Source organism: Triturus cristatus, chromosome 1_2, assembly GCF_964204655.1.
Source record: "Triturus cristatus chromosome 1_2, aTriCri1.1, whole genome shotgun sequence".
NCBI lineage: Eukaryota > Metazoa > Chordata > Amphibia > Caudata > Salamandridae > Triturus > Triturus cristatus.
Genome location: NC_140580.1, coordinates 763,289,743 through 763,313,353, shown reverse-complemented (window position 1 = coordinate 763,313,353; position 23,611 = coordinate 763,289,743). Strand labels below are relative to the sequence as shown.

The 23,611-nt window shown below is 45.7% G+C and overlaps 1 protein-coding gene across 2 annotated transcripts in view; it reads right to left on the bottom strand.

Moving 5' to 3' along the window:
• The window catches only part of KAT6B (lysine acetyltransferase 6B), a 517,655-nt gene that overhangs the window by 57,902 nt on the left and 436,142 nt on the right, over positions 1–23,611 (bottom strand). For both annotated transcript variants that reach the window (XM_085608735.1, XM_085608736.1), the window contains exons 10-12: positions 21,272–21,413; positions 15,646–15,807; positions 15,078–15,171 (exon numbers count right to left, since the gene is read on the bottom strand). In XM_085608735.1, the coding sequence (XP_085464861.1) occupies positions 15,078–15,171; positions 15,646–15,807; positions 21,272–21,413 (398 nt within the window). The remainder of the gene's footprint in view (positions 1–15,077; positions 15,172–15,645; positions 15,808–21,271; positions 21,414–23,611) is intronic.

Below are 23,611 nucleotides of genomic sequence, written 5' to 3'. Positions count from 1 at the left end.
ATCTTGAAATGAACTGTCCTGGCCCACACACTCACTCACTTCTCAGATCCAGAACGGGCCTGAAACCCTCGGACATCTTCTGAACTAGAAAAAGAGGAATAAGGCACTGGCATCCCCGAGAGAGGTTGCCATCTCTTTCAGACTCCGCCTGGTCCAACTGATCTACACAGGATCTACGTGTCGGGGGCCAGGCTCGTTAGCATGGGAAGAGCTTCTGATGGGTGGTGCAGGAGGCAGTGTGGCCAAGAGGGTACTTTAATGCACATAATATGGGAATGCGCAATTATCCAACGATACTGGAAGATGATACATGAATGTATACATGAGGTGTTTGAGGTGGAACTCCAGCCTGAAGCCAAACGCTGTTTGTTAAACATCTGGGAGCCTACAGATTTGAACACTAGGGGGAGAACCTGGGTCACACTGGGCCTGATGGTGGCCAAGAGGAACATTGCCCGGCTGTGGGGGTCTGGAGAGTCCCCTACACTGTCTTCCTGGATGACAGACATGGAGTGGTGCATGCTTAGGGAGAAGACAGTATGTCGCACGAGGGTGCCCCAAAAAGTGGACAGCAATCTGGGACAAATGGAATGTGTACAGGGGGAATATCGGTGTTCCACCAGCCGCCCCTCCTCTGGAGGAACCCCATACCCCATGAGCTCATGTTTCCCTGCCCTGTCATGTTGACTTAACCAATGTACCTTTGTTTATTTGAACTTGAGATATTTTCTAGCTGCTGTAATATTGTATGTTGTTGTCTCTTTAATAAAAAGAGTTAATAAAAGAAAAAGAAAAAGAGGAATAGCAACCCTTTCCCCGCTCCGCCATGAAAACCAGAACAATTGCCCTCTTTGCTAGAAGAGCTGAACCCCCTCTAAAAGAGCCGGTTTATTCTCCGGATCCCTGGGGATAGGAGTGCAAATGGTGCCCCAGGCAGGAGGCAGATTGAGAAAGTCGATAAGATAGCTGCTCCCGACAAGGGTCCAGGCCCATCGATCCTTCATTCCGTTTCCATGCTTCCAGGAAAACCAAAAGCCTGCCGCCCACAGGAATTGAGGAACTCCCTACAATAGATGATGGGAATTCCTCTTTAAGGAACTTTGTTGATCTCTGGCCCCTGCCAAGGCAGACTGCTTTTTTGGGCTGGAACTTCCCCAGACCATCTGAAAACGGCCTGGAAGGTTTCCGGGAGGAATGAAAAGGAAGATGAGGAGGTAAGCTGATCCCAAAAGTGTTGAGAAGAATAAGGTTTCCCTTTGTATGGCAGAGCATGTTTACGATCCTTGAATGCCTTGGTAATCATGCTGTCCAACTGATCCCCAAACAGCAAGTTACCCTCAAACGAGATCTTTATCAGAGTAGACGTCGACAAATAATCCACCTTCTAATCCCTCATCCACAAATTCCTCCGAGCCAACACCATGGAACCTGTCACCACGGCCGAAGATTAAGACATCCGAAGACGTGTCAGCCAGCAACTTGGCCTGTTGCTTCATGTGCACCAGCAATTCAGAACAATCCGGCTCCTCCTGAATTGCCTCAACCAACTTCTCTAAGTACGAAACGAAAGAGTGAGCCACATAAGACAAATTAATCCCAGCTATAGGAGTCAGATTCTCCACGGAGAATGACTTCTTAAGAACCCTTCAATCTTTTTCTGGATAGCATCTGAAGGAGATTTATGACGGTACGGCCAATCAGTGGCCAGAATGGCATTCACTTTAACTGTATGTGGAAGAGAGTCCTCATCCTCCTCCAGCAGAAACCTGGGAACCGAGGAGCATTCCAGGTCTCACCATACACCAGTAATTAAGTCCTTAATTCTGCCATGAAATGGCATAACAAAAACGGGATGTTTAACATATTGCGGAAACATGCCTTCTGCTGCCTCAGAAGATGGGAAAGGCGAAAAAAACCACATTCTCCCGGATGAGTGGTCAGTCTCCAAAGCTGATAAATCCTCAGAGGGAGAAACCAACTTATCCATATCATAATGTGAGCCCCTGCGCCCAGGCTTAGCTCTCATCTAACACCCTGGTCTCAGCCGCCTCAAATATAGCCTGGACCTCAGTGGCAGATCGCAAAGCCAAAAGTTCAGCTGGGCCCCAGAACCTGCTTCAGCGAGCAGGAAGAGGCCCATCCTCCTCTGAAGGCAAAACATGCCTTCGCTTGGATGCTTGCTTCCCCATTATTATTACAATAATGAGCAAGAAACAGGATGCCCCCTTCAAATAGGCAACACAAACCTCAAGGAACCAATCCATAAGAAAGAAACAACCTGCCATAGTACAAATAAGGATGGCTGTAAAAGAATCAACCAATCCTCAACATACACAAGTGCAGCAAAAGTAAGTAAAAATTACCTTATACGAGGCCCTTTCTATAAAGTTGAAACTGTCAGCAGAAGAGCCGCACCGTCCCCAATCGCTACAGCCTCTCCAGCTGGCCGCCAACCTGGAAACACAACCCCAGCCACCTAGAGCCAGTAAACACAGTTTTCCAGCTTGCAAAAAACACGCCTCAAGGAGCGCACCACGTCTCCCCGGCACAGTGCATCATGGCCTCCACGCAGATTGGGCTGGCCCCGCAGGGCCCGACAAGCACCACACATTCTTAGCTGACCCCCAGCGAAAGCTAAAATGCCATAAACGAAAGAAAAACTACTACAGCACCACACACGGCAGGCATGTGGAACACACGTCTTAAAGGAAGACAAAAATAAAACAGTGGGAAGGAGGGTAGTTTTTATTGACGAAGAAATAAATCACGTGGTATGGGTGTCTGATGAGGCACGAATGCCTGATTGTTGTAATGAAGGGAAGCGAGGGAGGGTACAAAGAGGCAATGCGTTTCTCTTCTAGATGTTGCATGTTATGAAGTCTATTAAGCGTCCATTATCGACATCGCTAATTTAAAGTCAGGAAATAACCTTCAACAAAGAAAAGTAAAAATATGCCTTAAGCATGCCCAGAACTGTGAGAATATTGAGCAACTTATATCCCTAAAAGAGTAGAAGCACTCAATAAAGCAGCCTTCACTGACATATCAGGGTAGAACGAGTTCAATATAAAAAACGGACACTAAAAGGATTGATTTATAACGGACGTTTAATCTGGGTTTGTGTAACATCAATGGCTGCCTATTAACATTCTAAATTGTCCTGCAGAAAAGAGCAGAACGTTCATTTTCTTTAAAACCTTTAATTTGAGATTATAAACTTCATATTTCGGGTATGCACTCCTCTCCCACCTCAGGTGAAAAGCACAAGTTACTACTTGTGTAACGATATATCTGTAAGAGACATTAGTTGGTGATAGATTCCTTACCTTAGAATATCCCCAGGCGTCAGACTGGATCCGGAAAGTTTTTTGCAGCAGTACCCCTGCGCGTCAGTAGGTGGCGTCGTGCGGCTCCGCATCCGTCACTGACGTCGTAAGCGCCGAGATGACATCACGGAGACTACTTAGGTGCCACCCATGCGCGCTGACGTCAGTTCTGTACACGACTTTCCGCGCCAGGAACGCAGAGCCATGCAAGAAACTGACCACTGGTGCCATGAAACTAGGGCCCTAAAAAGGGGGATGACCTCAACCCTAGAAATCAGTTCACAGAAGGGGGGGGGAGGATGGATGGGGCAGTAAGGAATCTATCACCAACCTATGTCTCTTACAGATATATCGTTACACAAGTAATAACTTGTGCATCTGAAAGAGACAAGTTAGTGATTGATTCCTTACCTCAGAATAGATACCCCAGCAATACCAACCCCGGTGGTGGGTCTGCGAATAGATTACATCAGAAAGTCACGGAGAACAGAACGGCCAAAAAAGCCGTCTCTCCGGCCCCGATTGTCAAGGCAGTAATGCTTGGTAAACGTGCGCAGCGAGGCCCACGTAGCTGCCTGAAAAATGTGCTGCAAGGGGACGCCACATCCCAAAGCAGTAGTGGCTGCAGTTGCCCTGGTAGAATGGGCACACAGTCCCACAGGAGGCTCCTTCTTAGCCAAGGAGTAACATGCTATGATGCACAGAACGACCCACCGAGAGATGGTCCGTTTGTGCACAGACTGACTTTTTTTGGGCGCCCAAGTAGCCAACAAAGAGCTGGTCATCCACCTGGAACTGCTGTGTACGCTTTAGATAGAATGCAAGCGCACGTTTTGGGTCCAGACGGTGGAGCCTCTCTTCCTCCCTCAAAGGATGCGGAAAGAAGGTAGGCAAAGTGATGGTCTGCCCGATGTAGAAGGGCGTGACCACCTTTGGCAAAAAGGGTCCTTAACACCACCTTGTCTGGATGAACAGAAAGGAAAGGAGGTTTAGAAGAAAGCGCCTGGAGCTCGCTCACTCACTCTTCTGGCAGAGGTGATAGCGATCAGGAAAGCAGTCTTAAGAGTAAAAAGACGCAGAGGACAGGTATGAAGGGGCTCGATAGGAGAGCACATCAGATAGGTCAAAACGAGATTCAAGTCCCATTGAGGCAAGATGAACGGCACGGGAGGGAACGTGTGCCTAATGCCTTTCAGGAAACGGTGGACTTAAAGAGAGAAGGTTGATCTGGAAGCCGCAAAAAGGCGGAGATGGCCGAAAGATAACCTTTGATAGTACCCAGAGCAGAGCCCTGCTGGGCCAAAGAAAGAAGGAACAGAAGAACTTCAGAAAGAGGGGCAGAAAGGGGATCCACAGCCTTTGCTGTGCACCATGCCACAAACTTGTTCCACCTGCAGGCGTATACCGTTTTAGTGGAGGGACGCCTGGCTGCCAGAATGACATCACAGACTTCGGGAGGAAGATCGAAAGCTGTCAACTGTCGTCGCTCAATATCCACGCATGGAGGTAGAGGCTGGACAGGTTCGGGTGGATGACCGTCCCCTGCTGCTGCGACAGAAGATCCTCCTGAAGAGGCAGACGGATCGGGGGATCGATCGCCATGTTGAGTAGCTCGGGATACCACAATCTTCATGCCTAATTCGGAGCCACAAGGATGACTTGGGCCCGGTCGCGCCGAATCTTCTTAAGCACTCTGGGCAGAAGTGGTATAGGCGGAAAGGCATACAATAGATCGCAATTTCACTCGCGATGAAAAGCGTCGCCGAGCGAGTGCCGCCTTGGAAATTACAACGTGCAAAACTGCTGACATTGCGCGTTCTCTTCGGTGGCGAATAGATCTAACCGAGGCTCTCCCCACTACAGAAAGAGACCTTGCACCACGTCCGAGTGCAGACGCCATTCGTGATCCATCAAGCACCGGCAACTGAGTTCGTCCGCCCTGGCGTTCAGAGAACCTGCCAGGTGTTGAACCACCAAGGTAACGCCCTGATGTTCCAGCCATGTCCAGAGGCGCAGAGCCTCCTGACATAGGGTCCAGGACCCCACCCCGCCCTGCTTGTTGCAATACCACATGGCGGTGGTGTTGTCCGTGAACACCTGCACCACACCAGGAATGCCTTCAGTGCAAGTCAGATCGCCCGCAGCTCCAAAAAGGTTGATATGGAGCCAAGACTCTGCCGGAGACCAGAGGCCTCTGATCTCCTCCTCTCCCAAGTGGCCTCCCCATCCCAGGAGGGACGCATCCGTCATCACTGTGTACTCCGGTTGGGGGAAGGGTGAGGGATCTGCCATTGACCCAATCACGATTCATGAGCCACCACCGCAATTGTCGTGCAGTGCCCACCGAGATCTGGACATGATCGGACAGGTTGCTCTGATGTGCGCCCACTGGAACTTCAGGTCCCACTGCAGAGCCCGCATATGCCATCTGGCATGTGTCACCAGCAGGAGGCCATCAGGCCCAGAAGCCGGAGGGTCATCCTGACTGAAACCCGGGACAGAGGCTAAAAGATCGGAATCATAGCCTGAATATCCCAGACTCGCTGCTCGGGAGGATAAACTCGAAACAGCGCCGAATCCAGAACCGCTCCGATGAAGGGGAGCTTCTGAAAGGGACTCAGGTCGACTTCGGCACGTTAATGGAGAACCCCAGCAAATGCAGGTCAGCCGTAGGTGGTTGATGATTGCCTGGAGCGAGCCCGCCTTCAACAACCAGTCGTCGAGGTAAGGGAAGACTGACACCCCTGACCTGCGCAGATGAGCTGCGACTACCGCCATCACTTTTGTAAACACCCGAGGGGCGCTGGTATGGCCAAAGGGGAGCACGGCAAAATGAAAAATCTCGGGCCTACCGTGAACCGCAGGTAACGCTGGTGGGCCGGCAGGACGGGGATGTGAAAATATGTGTCCTGCAAGTCCAACGCTACCATCCAGTCTCCAGGGTCGAGGGCAGTCAAGACCTGAGCCAGAGTCAGCATTTTGAACTTCTCCTTCCGGAGGAAGCGGTTGACGTTCCGTAGGCCCAAGATGGGACGCAGACCCCCCCCCCCCTTGTCCTTCTTGGGGACCAGAAAGTAGTGGGAATAACAACCACTCCCTACTTCTGGCCCAGGCGTTTCGAACCCAATTATTGGGGTTCATCTTCAGGACAGTGGTGAGCATGTATTTTGAAGTTAAACTGCCCGTAAAGATCCTAGAGTCTCCAAAGTGGGAGGCAGGGGCTTCAAAGGTTAATGATTTGAAAACAAGCAGCTTGGCAGTACATAGATCCGCCTGGAGAATATAATTTTCTTTAGAGGGGCGACAGGGCAGTGAATGGGAGCCTGAGGCCGAGCAGTCAGAGACGTCCTGCAGCTGTTGGGGCTGGCTGATGAATGCATTCATCAGCCAGCCCCAACAGCTTTGGAGACTATGAACTTTACGGGCAGTTTAACTTCAAAATACATGCTCACCACCGTCCTGAAGATGAACCCCAATAATTGGGTTTAAAACGCCGTCGACCACCCCACAACATGAATTCCTTATAAGTTGTAAAGATCAATTATGGAATTCAACTACTATATTGTTGTCAATGCGATGTCTTTTTAAAACTACTATCACTATTTCGCACCACGCTTTCTTATTATGTGAGCATTCTAAAATTGACTTTGTTTAAATAAATACCGGTTTTCTTTTGACCTACATGACCCTTTATGTACTTTGTCTCCTGCTCCCTACGGAATTGATTTCACTTCTCTTAAAAAACAAGTGACCCTGCTTGGGTCACCTTTTCTATCGGACCCTTTTGGGCCATACTTGAACCATTGTTCTTAACTCTTCATTATCACCCCAGGTTCACATATCGGGGTACCCTTGTCTCCTAAAACCCTATAGAAAGGTCGGGCAAACAAATAAGATTGTGACCAGATGCGAGGCAGGAACCCATTAACGGATATTTCTTAATCACTATCCATTCAAAGAAAGACATTAGATGCGGAAAAGACAGAACCAGTTGTTTTACAAGTTTCTTCCATGGAAGGTGGTTGATTTCCGATCTCTTGTTCGAGTTTAGGTATTATAAAATATGGGATCTTTGAGTCCCAGGAGCCTAGAATGTTGTTACCGTAGCAGGATAAAGACCAATTTCCAGATGGCTGGTCTCTGTATGGAGTGGCACTGTATGAAAATAAACGATGGACAGGAAAACAGCCCTGTACAATCATAGTCATAATTACTGGTTAAGATTAATTTAAGCATTCCACCCGTCACTTTTGTTTTTACACAGGTATCTCCCTTCATTTTTTTTTACTCTTGAAAGTGCATTAAGTGATGAGGTGTGCTGCAGCCAATTGAATAATTTATGCCGATATATAGTAGATGTAAGCCTTCAACGTTACCCTTGGCATTTACCCTAGAAGGCTGTGTGGACAGTGCAGATTTTTTAAATTGGTAGACTACCGCATCGAGAGCTAGTCGAGTACTTTCATAGTCTGCTTCAACAGGACACATTTCAGAGATTCAGGCAGCGAGGCACGGTCTCTGTATCCAGTCACTAAATTTCCCAAATATTCCATTATAAACTGTTACAACACCGCCATTATCAGTCTCGTCTGCTTCAGCTGATGGTCCGTTTGAAGTACTGAGAGAATCTTCTTTAGAGCACGGATGGTAACAGAAAGGTACACGGGCACAACGGGTTTCGGATTACAAAAAGAAGATTGCATGCTCGACATTATGGTATAGGGTGTATTGATATATTAGGTGTACACCACACTGAGCTTACACCTGTTCTAAGAGGTGTCTTTATTTTCAAAGCAAAATCCGTTTGTTGTAATATTTAAAGACCGCCATGCTGCAGCAAAAGAAACACAATGCAGCAGTGATAAATATACAATATAAGTTTCATAAGAGAATGATAAAATACAGAAGCTAAAGAAAATACATGAAGGCTGCCCTTCTACTGAGGATTAATACAAAAATAAACATTTTTGAAGTAGTAGATGTCTGTTAAAGAAAGTTGCTAAAGCTCTCCTATGGAAAGTATGGGAGTGGGCGCAGATCTATTAAGCCTACGGCCTATGAATTTCTGTGAGATATACGAGTCTCTGGGAACACTCGTCACATTCTGCAAGGAGGCCACGTCATTTTACCTCACGCAACTTGCCAAGCACCATAGGTTTCATTGCCTCTGAGGTGCACTGTGAGTTTCAGACTGAGTCGCCGCCTACTAAATCCCTAATATGTTGAATACGCCATGCTATAAGACTTTAGGCTGGTATATGGTGGAATGTATTTTTTTCCCCAAAGGAATCCTTGGCCTTTAAACAGGAAGGCTGTGTGTTTAGTCTGCAGAAAGATGTATCCCCAACAGTAAGTTACATTTCCCTTATGCAAGTTGTTCTGACTCCCCACCTTCCACCAATAGAGTTCAGTTCCTTCCCTTGCAGTAATATGCAATTTAGCTAGGGGTTTAGGAGAACTGCTTCTCACGTACTAAATTGCACAGTTGGTGGTGGTACCCCAACCCAGTAGCTCACTGGACACCAAACACGTTCGCTAACAGTAAAGGCTGCAGTGTGTTAGCAACGCTTTATTAATTCACTACATGCGCTATATTCAAAGTGGTAGCTTTAAAGCTGATCTCAGTGAACGTGCAATAAATAGCAACTCTTCGATAAACCGGTTTGCGGGTGATCACTCACTTCAGGGATAGTCACCATCAGCTTACAGCAAGGCGAGCGCTCCCCTCAGTTATAGACTTTCTTTCATTTCACACCGGGTGGCCACTTCCAGGAGCTATGCCTCTTTAGCTGTCAACCTAACGGCCATGTCCGGTGGCCAAACATTTCAGGTAATCGTGGTTCTTTCACTCTCAAACACTCCTGTGTGCCGCAGAGAAGGAAGCCATGCCTCACTCCCCTCAAGTCAGATGTACACTCCGGACAGACGGACGGCCTCTTCCTGCTACGACTGCCAACATTGCAATCTAGAAGCACCGAGTACTCTGACTTCAAGAGGGGTGTTCCCAAAAAAGCGAAGCTAAGATTCCCAATGCTTGTTCTTCGGAGCTGGGTTTTAAGTGAAGAATGCTTCCCAAGGACTAACCTGCACATTTGTGGAGCAGAAAGTTATTACATGCTGTAGTTTGTTAAAGCTCAAATAAAGAAACCAGTACTAAACAGGAAGCGGTGGGAGCCCCTGTCAGGCAAAAGTGCAATGCTATTAATAACCCAAAGAGACAACTATGCTAAAAACCTTGGCTCTGGCCTTGCAGACCAATACTCCAAGTCTCCGCTCCAAAGCTCCACAACTCGCATGGCACGCTCACGGAGGGGTGGGTGGGACCACGGCGGTTCACGCACTGAGTCACTAACCTGCTGGAAAAAAGTCTTAAATAAGAAACCGAGCGAAAGATGCCTGCCTGGAGATAATGAACGGAAGCTGGGAGCTGTCTTTGTAGTGGTGAGCCACTTAAGGGGCAGAGGAGGAACCTATAAAGAAATGATAGAAGGCTTCCTGTAATTAAGCAGCGCAAGCGAGTCATTAGATAGAATCAGGCGTTCGTTCGCTGGCTCTATTAGACAGCAACCCCCTCGTGCTTCGGCAGCCTTATGAAATTGTGCCATTTACCGAACCAATTTATCATCCGTTCAGAATCCTCCCATGGTGGTTTGCGTGGCAGAATGAGAGCTCGTCCCCCGAGATATGTTTGTGTATGTATGCATGTGTGAGGTGGTGAAGAAGCATAAACCTGACCCCAGGAGGATAAGCGCACCCTCAGACAAGCCTGACCCCCATACCCCCCCCCCCCCCCCCCCAATAACTTTCGATTTAGCTTTCTGCCAAATTTTGTGTAAACTGGTTCAGCTGTTTGGCCTGTAGCAGTGTCTAAAGTTCCTATGGAAAAATTGGATTGGGAGGGTGGTGTGGGGGGGGGGGGGGGGGGGGGGGTTTGACTGGGCAGACCCCCTCCTTTTCTCAGCAGCCGCTTGACGGATCAGCCCAAAGCTTTCAATGTGCAAACTAGTCAAAAAGTAGCAACTTGAAAACTCAGAGGAGATTTGTCAAACCGCACCAAAGTTATTAGCAAGACAAAAATGCATTTCCTATGTAAACATGTTCCTAACTGTAGCCACTGGGTGGGTGGGGATATAGATATATATATTTATATATAAAAAATAGATTGATATATATCGATCTACTCTCTAAGCAGCCTTCTCTGAATTCTGGATCACATCTAACCTATTTATTTGGACTCTAACCCCCCATTCCTTCCTCCGTACTACTCTAAACTAATCTCCATTGTACTCTGAAAACTTGAGCGCCACTCTGAATCCATGGTTTCTTCGAAAATATTAAATCACTCTCCTTGTTTACATAACATCCAGCTTAACAAATCTATTACTTCTCCACCAGTAGGGTCTATAAACTGCCTTCCTAGTTTTTCTATAAATGTATGCCAGTAACAACTCTTACTGAGAAATTAAAGCACCGACAATACAGGCCATCACAGCCACAATTCTCCCCGTATTCAACCTTCTTTACGCCGGTTTGATAGGAGGTAGTGAGTAACATACAGGGGCAGCAACCTAGTCTACTATGGACACAAATGCAACTCACCTGCTTTATGCCCAGTTTAGCAAAATTGTGTAGCAGCAACAAATGGACGGAATGCTGCATGAATCAAGCATTCATACCAAGTCAAGAGATCTGGGTTCAATCCATTGTTCTTTTGCTCACTACTGCACCAGTTTGGACCTAGCCTTATGCAAATCAGTCTTGACCCTGCTCCTCATGGGAACAGTCCAGCCCGAACTGCCAAGCTGGGTCCTCCCTGGACCAGAAACCAACATCCTGGGACTGGCTTCAGAGTAACACCACTCATCAGCCAGGCTAGCTTGAGTCCAGTGGCGCAAGGAACCCATGTCTGGGTATACCCATCCCACTTAGGGCGAAAAGTTCTGCAGCAACAAATGGACGGAAGGCTGAATGAATCAAACATTCACCCCCAGCCAACAGAACCTGTTTAAATCCATTGTTTTTTGCACACTACACTACCCCAGTTTGGACCCAGCCAAAACTACTCTGATCCCAAACCTCCTCTGTTAAGCAATGAACCTTGTTCCACAGACACACGCCTTTCCACAATCAATGACAAATACACTTGTACCATGAGCTAAGCATCTGCAAGATTAGTACACATCACATTCTATTTGGTGATCAATACTTTAGCCCCCAGCAACTGGAAGAGTTCCAGCCTCCTCGTGGTCTCCCACAACACCTCTTTTTCCCTGCAAGTCTCCACACCTCTTTCAGGGAGGACAGCTGACAAAAAAACAAGGCCCTGCATGCGTCTCATCCTTACTAAGCTCAAACCCATGCTTAGCCGATTCAGCTTAGCCGATTCATTCTCACTGCCAACACTGCTTGGCACTCTCATGTTCACCATGCAACATGTCCAAATGTTGGTAGGTGGTACTTTACTCTCCATGTAGCCCCTGCGCTGGTAGGCTAGTCCCTACACCCTTGGACAACTACCCTCCTTCAAACCTTCCAACAAGACCTGAACTAGCACCTCCCTGTACTTGGTACTCTGCAATCCCCCTTCCGGCCCGATAGGTCCCGACTGCTCGGTGTACAGGCCCACTCAGCGTCCGAGTCTCCACCTGCAAGGCCAGGGGATGGAAGCCATTAACCTGGGAGAACAAGGCCCAGGCCATGGCGTTGATATATTGGGGGCAGCTAGAGCTGTCTGTATAGGTCATGCAGCAGTCTCCTTCCGACGTTGGTGCAAAGATATGTCTAAAGAGTTTTTGTGCAGAGCGTCAGCACGTTAATTCTGCAGCTCTGCAGTAAAGTCTCTCGGAGGAAGGGTGTTGTCAGACACTATCACTATCAAATCAAGTAGAGGGTACGAGAAATGTGTTCAATGGAAGGCGGGTGGGGGCAGAGGACGGCAAATTGGGTTTCGCCCGGGACGCTGGGGGAGCAAAGCCAAAGCCCCCTTCGGCTCAAGTCTCGTGTTTTAATTTACCTTCTGTACAGAATTTCGGCGAAAATGAGTAATTACAAATAAAAACACGTTCGTAAAAATGTAACGACTGAGCAAAATACAGCATCATTATTTACAAACAAACACCACAAAGAATGCCACAGCAGGTAGCGTCACAAACGCTAAATTCAGATATCATTTTAAGTGCCTGCCCTTCAAATTTCTCCTTCAAGAGCGCCAGTCTCCACAGTGACCTAAAAAACCTGCAGATTTCGATGTAATGCATACTTATCCTCCGCCATCCCTTTCTGTCGCACCCCTCCCCCTCCCTCCCTAGTTGCATGAGCAGTTCTCAGAGACGGGGCGGGTTGGCAGACCACGAGGGGAAGAGAGGAGATCAAATGGCTCATTAAAACCTTCCCAACACACACACACATCCCGCTGCAGATGCCGTCACCATGCTGAAAACCCTGTGCAGACAAAAGAGCTGCAACAAAAGCCAACTGCTGCCAAAACACGGGAACAGCTTGAGCTCAGAGCCTCCAGAGGCAGACCAGGGAGAGGCCCTGCTGTCTGCAGGAGGAGGCTCTTTCTGAAAGCAGATCTCTTACACTGACTCCTGGGGCCCAGCTGCAAACCCTCCCCTCGCTGCTACTACTGCTCTTCCACATTATCTGCGTTTGTACCTTATCAAGAGGCAGCAACACTGAAGAATCCGCCGACAGAGGCAAAGCAGCGGGGTTGACTGCCCCTGCGCTCCCCGTATGTGCACACCGACAGCCCTGGCTCTGTGGAACCAAGTAGTAGCTCTCGCCACCTCACATATACCCTACCACGTCAAATCACGGAGATCGATATAGTACAGGGAGCAGAAGGGACAGGAGGAATAAACAAGACAACGACCAGGGAGCCAGATGGGGCACTGATGCGCACAAAATGGGGGGCAAGCACCCGTTTCTTGTTTGTGAGGAAGGACGGGCAAAAAAGGCTAGAAAGGAGGCCAACCGCACCAAGAAATGCAACAAAGTAGCGGGGATGGCTCCAAAATACAGGGCACGTAAGGTACTTGCTGTCTGATTTGTAGGCGAATTCAAATGAGACAATCCGGAGGCCCCCACCCTGTTCCACCCAAGAGCAGGTAATGGCTCTGCAATGGTGGGTAGGATGTTTTCCTACCTACACCTTTAAAGGGGCACAATAAAGTGTGTGGAGAAAGGATAACATCCCAGCTGTCGTGAGCTGTAATCTATCAGTCATATTGTGACAGTGTCCCTGGCCAGATGTCTTGAGTGGGGTGGTATTGCAACCGAGTGAGCAATGGGATGCCAAATGGCAGGCCCAACTAAAAAGGGATGGGGTGACACCAAAACAGACATATGCAGCCTAAAATAGCCAGGAGGCCGTCTAGTTATGGCAATTGGATTGGTTAGCGAAATAAGCCTAGCATAGCTAGAGGCTGCATTACAAAAATAGGCTAATACCCCAAGTGGCTTTCTACCTCACCTGATCTTTTTATGAATGATAATTGCATAAAATTGAGCTCATGAATGGTTATTAAATATAGCATGAGAGCGGGCTGTTTTCGATTCTAAACGATTGTAATAAAACTGCAACAGCTGAACTCCAGCAAAATGCCCTCCAAGTTTGATATCCCAACTACGGTGTTCATGGACATGTGGCTTGAGTGGGTGGGTTACAAAAAGTGCATATTTGCTCACTCAACATAGAAGTAACAGTTTGATCCTTAGGAGTAAAAGAAGATACGCAGAAGATACTTAAGCTACTGACAGTGCTTGAATGGTATGACTGAAGACTGGCGAGAAACAAACAACTGTGCACCACTAGCCTTAAAAATTGGAGGTCTCATTCTCCCACTCGGGTGTTTCACAGTCGGCAAAAGGAGTGCAACAATGGAACTTATCAGACAAGGGTGTTGGAATAAACATCTACCTGGGTTTACTATAAAAAATTCACTTCACCACATATAGAATAAGCAGAACTGCACCGCCCACCTTCCTCTCATTGCCTGCCAATCAGTATTCATTGACCACTGTGCCCTTTAGGGTCTCGACTTTTCATCCAAACGTAAAAAATCCACACAGCATGAGCCAAAGCAGTCCGTGATAAACTGCAAAACGTGGTCCACACAAGTGGGGGGGGGGGGGGGGGGGGGGAAGCAAACAATTCCTTATGTGCTCAGGCAAGAATACACTTCTCTGCCACGTTTGAGTCACTAGCAATAGCTCATTCAAGGAAGATCTCATCTCCCCCCTCCACCCCCCCAAATACTGATCTGGCAGTCGCAGTATTTTTCATTTTCGTGCACAGTCATATCTCTACACAAAGCAACCATACTCTAGTGGATCTCATGATTCTGAAAAATTGACCATAAGATAAAGACAGTTGGAGCAATCCAATACTGTGCGCTTTCAATGGGTTATTCTGCTGCTCTTCCACACTTCACTTAATTCCTTTCGGGAACATCTGAGGTTCCTCGTCATAAAAAGGCTGCATTAACGCATTTGTCTCAAAGAAGTTAAGCGAACTTGTTCCCAAACCAACAGATAAAACTGACTTAGTGATTGAAAACATATATGTGATCAAAAGCAGCCTTTGGACAGCATAAACTCTACATATGTAACAAGTAACATCTGACAAATGCATGGCTGCTTAAAAGTAGTCACAATTGTAGACCATGCAATGACTGCATAATGGGCACTCTTAGTGACTTGCTCATCAGTAAGAATACATAAAATCTTGGAGCAAAAATAGTTACTCACTGAAGTCTATGAGAAAGCGCCCAAAACCGTGCCGTTGATACTGGGGCATGATCATGATGCATGAGACATTATACTTCTGCTGGCAAAGCTTTTCCTAAGAGAAGGAGAAAGAGTGGAGGTCAACTGAGCAGTCATTTGTGTGCTTTGAATCATGAGCGCACAGTATGCCAACTATGGGCATGCACAAAATTCAATCACACATGGTTCACAAAATTAAACTACAGAAGTCGAAATGCTTAGAGATAAGACACCAGCACAAAAAACATGTGTAAGGATGTTGGAAGAGGGCACAGGTTTCCAGAAAAGTTTCGAGAATCCAGTTAAGGTTGGTTTTGGCACACAGCTAGGGCAAGAACTAATCTGCTCTGGCATAAGTGTACTAAATGGAGCCTTCAGAATTATTTCAAGCCACTCGCCAAAGATTTAAAGACAGAAATTTGAAATCCTGCTGAGCAACGAATAATGAAATCAACATGAAGTCCAAAGATTCTAAGACAAGAGGCAGGGCTGGGAGAAGACATACGAAATGCAGGTCAATTCTGCCATAAAGGCAAAGCAACACACTTACCTTTGAGAAATATCCCACCAGATGACATCCTTTTGAGTCATTCTTCGTAAGGACATAGAAAAGGAATGGTTCCACATCATAATATAGGGTTTTATGGTCGAGGAACAACTTGGCTAACAGGCAGAGATTTTGGCAATATATCTTGCTCAGGTTCCCATCAACCTAGGGAAAATAGGATAGTTACTTGCTGGAGGAAATGGCTAGAACATGAACAATCCATGAACCATACGTAACCTAGCTGAGACCAAATCTGAAAAGCAATGGTAGCCCTATATACAAGAATGACAGAAGAAAAACAACGGTGTATCTGACCATCTAGGTGTTCAAAATTGTGATATTCCTTCATAAGGATGAAATGGGCACAACTTGAAGCTATAACTTAAGTTTTATTCACAAACAAAACGCCTTCACATCCACTCCATCTTCAGGACAAACTTCACTAACTACCTTATTCAAACGATGCCTCTCAAGTTCCACTACATTTCAAAATACCTTAGTTTTCTGATGCTCATAAGCTGAATGTAATACCATAGCTCAGATACTCCTCACTTGGTACACACAGAAGAAAAACATTGTTTTCAATCCAGATTAGAAAATAGAACCATCCCATAAGGGCATGACATCTTTCACAGAAATGGTGCAAGGCCGATCTCATCAGCATCCCAGACTCTGACATTACTCACTTGAAGAGTATCTTGCATAGAGGCATCAGACTTGTTAAACAAATGAGAACAGCCCCCAGAGAACTACACCGAACCCCATCCACCATTCCTACAAGCCACATCCTTTGAGGCCTGCAGTTTCATCTACAAAGCAGAGACCACAAAGCAAAGCAGAGACCACAAAGCAAAGCAGAGACCACAAAGCAAAGCAGAGACCACAAAGCAAAGCAGAGACCACAAAGCAAAGCAGAGACCACAAAGCAGAGACCACAAAGCAGAGACCACAAAGCAGAGACCACAAAGCAGAGACCACAAAGCAGAGACCACAAAGCAGAGACCACAAAGCAGAGACCACAAAGCAGAGACCACAAAGCAGAGACCACAAAGCAGAGACCACAAAGCAGAGACCACAAAGCAGAGACCACAAAGCAGAGACCACAAAGCAGAGACCACAAAGCAGAGACCACAAAGCAGAGACCACAAAGCAGAGACCACAAAGCAGAGACCACAAAGCAGAGACCACAAAGCAGAGACCACAAAGCAGTGACCACAAAGCAGTGACCACAAAGCAGTGACCACAAAGCAGTGACCACAAAGCAGTGACCACAAAGCAGTGACCACAAAGCAGTGACCACAAAGCAGTGACCACAAAGCAGTGACCACAAAGCAGTGACCACAAAGCAGTGACCACAAAGCAGTGACCACAAAGCAGTGACCACAAAGCAGTGACCACAAAGCAGTGACCACTTCCACAATATGATTTGGCATACGCAAAACACAAAAGTGAGTACGAAATAAAGAGGTGGAAAATAGGACAATAGCCAAGGGTGAACTGTCTCACGTATGCATGCAGGATCTGGAATAACCTACCAGTCTAGACTTGCTTCTTTTACATTAGGAAGTAGATGGAAACTGATCTTTGAGGAATTTCTCACAGGTCATTGATAAAGATGCTTTCAGCAACTTTAATCTTTCTGTTTGCTAGACTCGCCACTTCCATTCAGACTATGTATGTACACCATCATAAACCACTCTTCCATCCAAATCCTTTGGCAGTATCCCTTGTAGATCTCGAACATTAAGTAAGACGAGCAGCATATGTGTAAGAGATCATAAGGCCACCAATTCCATCCAGGACAGAGCATCCAGAGTTCAGAAAAACCCAGCATTGTCAAAACAATTGGTCAAGACATTGGGAGGATGTGATTATGGTGGTACAAAGAAGAAATAAACTCTTTTGGGGGGGGGGGGGGGGGGGGGGGAATATAAACCATCAAGCAGCAATCAGGCACACATAAGACACTACAATTAGATGCTTACAACACCAACGTCTGCCAAATAGCTTTCCAACATGCACTGTAAACCCAAGCTTCAAGCATCCCATAGACCACCATGATGAGAAGTCATAGAAGTGTCGGTTTATATAAGGTGGCTTAATAATGCGATACATGTGCAATGTAAACAGAAAAGCAGTGTCCAAAATTGATGCTCAAACATTTAACTGTTGAGAGAAAACAGAAAGGAGCCTTAACGTATGTGCAACAGACATACAAATGAGAAGAAAAATGTAAGTTTGAAAAAATAAAGGCTTCTCTGTGAATACATGCATTAATTTTCTTGGAGGGGCTGGCTTAAAGTCTTGAACAAATAAGTAGCCATCCCAACATTTCGCTAAGTGACCAGATATTCTCTTTACCCTAGAGTGCTGGTTTAAATAGAGAAACGAATAGTATCCTAGCCAAGATATACATACACACAGTCCTCCATTTCTAACAATTAAAAGTTTTGGACTGACGAAATGTGAGAGTCACTCACCCGTCGCTAAAAGTACAGTTTCCTACACACCTCCAAGAAACCCATGAATGGCTTGTAGAATACAGTTTTGAAAGCCTTGCATCTGGATTGGGTGAGTAAATGTTACAGCTAGAACGGATGCTACAAGCAGCACATAAAATAGACTTCGAAATAAACATTTAAACAAAGCCCTAAAATGCACATGAAGGTAAAAGAGAGATTGCTCTCTAGCTGTTGGGCATAAAGGGCTATAACAAGACAGAAAAGATACTTCACACGTCTAAGATTCACGTACAGCAACAGATGAAGGGCTGATGCTTGGATCTTAAGGAACAAACATCAGTTTAGAGTCGATGAGGCATGTGCTATGGAGTGAGTCATGGCAAGACAGTTTTTCTAGTACTCCTTCACTGCTGCTAAGATTAACAGAGCAAAAAAGCTGATGCAGCCATCCCCACATGCAACCCCAGTGATGCATTTAAGATCTTGCATTATAGAATCCAAGTAGCCCAGCCAAGAGCAATTAAGGATTTTTTTGGAAGACTTTCGAAAGGTCTACATATGTATTTAGCAAAATAACTCAAAATCAATGTGAAAGGGGCAAAAGTGGAAAATAACCCCCTTGCCTCTGGTAGTTGAAGCTATCAAATAAGCGGTGTCAGCTGATGGGCAGCAAAAACCCAAAGGAGGAAAAGGCTGAAGGACAAGCTGAAAAGGCTCCCCAAGCACGTGTTCTCGATGCTTCAAATGTAGTGTTTCATCCCTGGAAAGCAGCAGCTACATTCACATCATTGCTGAGGGTTTGGTGGTATTTTGAAGGTGTCTATGGCGGCCTACATGATTCTTTTAAAAGGCAGAAGATAATGACAAGCTCCAAAATGAAGTCAAATGATTTGGGCTCTGGCAAATCGAAACATGAAAACTATAGTGTTGTAATGCGAGTACTCAGCCTGTCATGTGTAACTTCATGCCAAAAGAATTGTTGATAGAAGTTCATATAGTATTTCGAAAAACTGGAGCAAATTAAAAGGGGAAATCCAATTCTCACAGCACAGAAAGACCACAACATCATAAGCTAGACCACCAATCTTCCCGCCATTAAATAAAACAAATGTTTACAGTAAAGACAGCATGGCACAGGCTTCCACATATGGGGTAATATGAAACAAGGCAGCTCTTCTTGTCTAACTAAACCACCATGATCACGCTTGTTCATCACAGAACGATTAAGGGAATAGTCTAATTCTGGTAAAATAGCAATTCCTGTGGTTCGACAAAAAGAAATCCTTAAAGGGTGTCAAGATCACATATCTGCTGATAGAGCATGTTTTCCAGTGTAAGTAAAAAAGCTCATAACTGCACATCAATTTTCAGTTTTATATAGCACGAACTTGACCCGAATTAGGTATCAGAGCACTTTACACTGCACCAGTTGCATTACATGAGGACACATTCATTTTTGTTAGGCACGGGGAGATTAAGTGATTTGCCCAGAATCACAGGACGTTCAGCGTCATTGCCGAGACTCGAACCCAGTTCCCCAGATTCGAGGTCGACTGCCCTCGGCCTGTTCATGTTATCCTCACTGGAGATCACTGATAGAACAATCCCATCTGTGGTACTATTATGGCCATTCTTGTGCAGGGACCAGCACAATAATTCCTTGATCTTTTGCAGGTTTTACAATATCTGAACGAAAATAGTACCCCTAAGTTATAGAAAACAAAGAACAAGTTGAATTCCTGTCAGAACTCATGTTTTTGTTTCAATGTAGGTCAACTGCAGAACTAGTGCTGCAGTTGTACTGCAGACCAACACTGCAAATGAGATTTTCTAACAGCTGCACTTTCGTGGATTCCTAGTGCGACATCAGACCGGCTGGGGCCAATGTGGGTTTGGGCTCCAACATGGATATTGTCAACCAACAGGTCTGCGTCAGTACTGTGGGAACGGGCATGAATGTTTGGTCCTGTGTAAAGAAATCTGTACTGAATTCCAAGAGGGCAGGCTGCATTGGGGAGGACACCAGTGGTAACCAGACGGGGAGGCCCACTCTTGACTGTGGGGCCCAAATGCACACCAAAGGAAGCCGTAATCATGACAAATATTTGCAGCATGGCCTCCGTGAAGGTAGCTATCTACTGCATGGATGATGGCCCAGCAAACACGAGGTATCTTGGGATCAGCTGATGAATCACTTCTGCAACTTCAAAGGGGCGCAATGTGCAACTTGACATCCGTGCACCTTCTTTTTTGAGTTAAGAGTGTGATTAGGAGTCGTCAAGTCCTACTTTATATTTTTGTATTTGTGCTTGAACTTTGACTTAACTGAAGACTTGGAGTAGGAAGAGGATTAGTTTCAGCACGGCTTGAATCCCTTTGTTTTCAGCAGGGACATCTCCCCCCGCCAACACAGTTTGAAAAGATTTTGGAGCCGTTGGAATACCAACAAAGTTGAGAGCAGAGCTGCAGAACCATGTGGTAAGAAAGGATCCGAAGTCCGCATGCAGGGATAACAATTGTATGAGGCCCGCTTTATCTCTTCCAGGGACATATGGAGCCACACCATGCCAGCATGTGGGAGCCCTGCAGTTGTTGAAGTTTTCCTGATCCTGTCTGGCACATGGTGGACATTCTATAGCTAAGAAATCTGCGGTTAGAAGTATCCATAAGAAGCTTGTACAAGTGGAAAAGACCCTTGAAACCATTGTCATAGCTCAAAACTAAGAAGCCCTAACTGCTTTCAATGTGAGAGAACCTCTAAAGTGACGACCTTCAATTTTGACCTGGTAAGAGCATTCAGCAGCGAGCAGCACGACAGAATAACTGCATTGAGAAGCTACAAGAAAACCAGCTACATTCAACCTGAAAATGCTGTGCGTCCTCTTTTATGCACCCAGGAACAGATAGATGTATGTATGAAAAAGCCTAGAGAGCAAGGCCCTGCATCATGCAACTTAGAGCACAAACCATTACAACCTCGCATTGTCTCTACTCAAACAGAAAAGGAAGCGCTCCAGGGATAAAATACTATGCGTTATAGAACAACTTCAGATTACAAACCACCTCCACAAACAAAATATGGCTGACTCACTCTGTATGCAAAAGGGCAAACTACTTTCTGTAGAGCAATGTGGCTTTGATTTTACCTGCGCCTTGAACATACCCACCTCGAAAACAGAAAGGTCATCTTTCCGGTATATTTCATTGGCAGGAGGATGAAACCAGCCACATTTCTTTGAATGTCTCTCCAAAATGCTTTTGCTTTTCATATATCGGAGACAGAACTCACACAAGTAGAGCTTCGACAATCTGTTATAAGTTTGAAGAAAATAAAGCTTTTTAGATGTATGAAGAAAATGAAGCTTTTCAAATGTACCACAAATATGCAAACAGAGCGTCCCCATGTAAACAAAACAGTTGTCATGTTACATTTCCTTCATTGTCTTATACCTGCATCTGTTAAAACCTAACGGGTGAATAAACATGGCGAAGAGCTTAAAAAAAACAAGACTAAAAAAATAAATGCATGTTCAATTTTGAATTTTTAGCTTCTAATCTTAACTAAGCACACTGGGTACTTTTTACAACAAAGTCCTCCAAAAATGTAAATTTATCGCCGAATCTTCCATTTATGTTTAGCATAACTGCATACCAAAGAGTTACAATGATCTTAATCTTTAAAGAGCAAATAGTTCTTGAAACTTCACATCAGCTACTAATTCGATGTGTAAAAATAACGTATTTTCCATGGCTCAGTAGCAGCAGAAGAGCTATATAAAAAAGCAACTCATAAGTAATGCAAAGGTCAGCTGAAGCTTTTCTCAAGACTTCCGCATGCGAGGATAATCGCACAGATGCAATTAGTGCCTTATGATAAACTAAACTGGACCAGCCGGTTGCATGGAGGGATGGCTTTCTCAAATACAATGTGTGCAGTTTAGCAACAGAGGAATTCTCTGGCGATGAAGCCAGCCTCTCAGAAGTAAGATCAAAAGGACATTACAAGCAAGGCCAATAGAAGCAGCCCAGCGAAGTGTCTCTTACTAGTCAGCGAAGTAAATATATTGCCTAGAGAAAGACGGGATTCTGCCGAAACAACGAAAACGCTGTTGGGACCCATTAGATGCCCCGATATATTTTAGCCAATAAAAGCATTTTACGTGGCCGCCTTTTTTTTCCTAGTTAGTTAACGATCAGTAGGATGGGTAACTAAGACAAAAATAAGAACATAAGTTACTTACCTGTAAACTGTGGTTCTTCAGTATTGGTGTCTTTCATAGATTCACATGCTTGAATATTCCCCGTCGAAGTGGGAGTCCCACGGTACATAACATAGCAATGTAGTAATAACATAAGCCTAATAGGCATAAAAGAAAGTAAAACCATAGAGTTTTTATGGATAGACAGCTTGTCACATCTATAACATAACTGTCATTATGTTTTAGTCCAAAATCCAGCCAATCAGGCGTCCGCACCCTCTAGAACCCTCTCCCTAGAGGCTCAGGCCCTCAGATTTTCGTAGCACAAGTGTGACATAAAAGTCAAATACATGATGGGAGCCTCTGATAACAAATGTACCTTGTATACAGGAGGAGGGAAGCATCAGAGGCACATCTTTATTTAAAAAGATTACGAATGACTGCCTGTCCCACAGCCGTGTCCGTTTTGTCTGCAGCATCCAGACAGTAGTGTCTCGTAAAGGTGTGTCTGCTGGACCATGTTGCAGCTCTGCAGATGTATTGAAGAGGTACCTCAGCAAATAGCGCAGTAGAAGAAGAAACCTTGCTGGTGGAATGCGCTAGAACGTTTGATGCAAGTGGTTTTCCCGCTTGTTGATGGCAAAAGGCAATAGTAGAAGATATCCAGCGTGCTTTAGTTTGTTTGGTGACCGGATGACCCTTTCGCATCCGTCCGTAAGCCACAAAGAGTTGGTCATTCTTACGAATAGTAGCTGTTCTCTGAAGGTAAAATTTGAGACATCTTTTGACATCCAAAGAATGAAGCGTTTTCTCTGCGGGAGTTTGAGGATTTTGAAAAAATGTTTTTAAAACAACCGGCTCATTGAGGTGGAAATCCGATGGAACCTTGGGGATAAAGGCCGGATTGGTGCGGAGCATGACAGAGTTTTTAGTAAATTGGAGAAAAGGTGGTTTAGTAGTAAACGCCTGCAAGTCACTAACCCGGCGGGAGGAAGTCAGAGCCAGGAGTAGAGAAGTCTTCCAAGTAACATATTTGAGACTGACTTTATGGATTGGCTCAAATGGTGGTTTCCTGAGCTGTGCCAATACAATGTTTAGATGCCAAGGTGGAGGTGGCCGACGTATCGGAGGAAACATTCGAAAAAGACCTTTGAAAAATTGTTGAATTACTCTTGACGAGTAAAGTGAGTTAGAGCCATCTTGTCGGAACCGTGAGATTGCTGCTCTGAAAACCTTAAGGGTAGAGTATGAGAGGCCTGATTTCGCTAGGTGTAAAAAGAAAGGCAAAAGTTGTTCTGGCTTGGAATG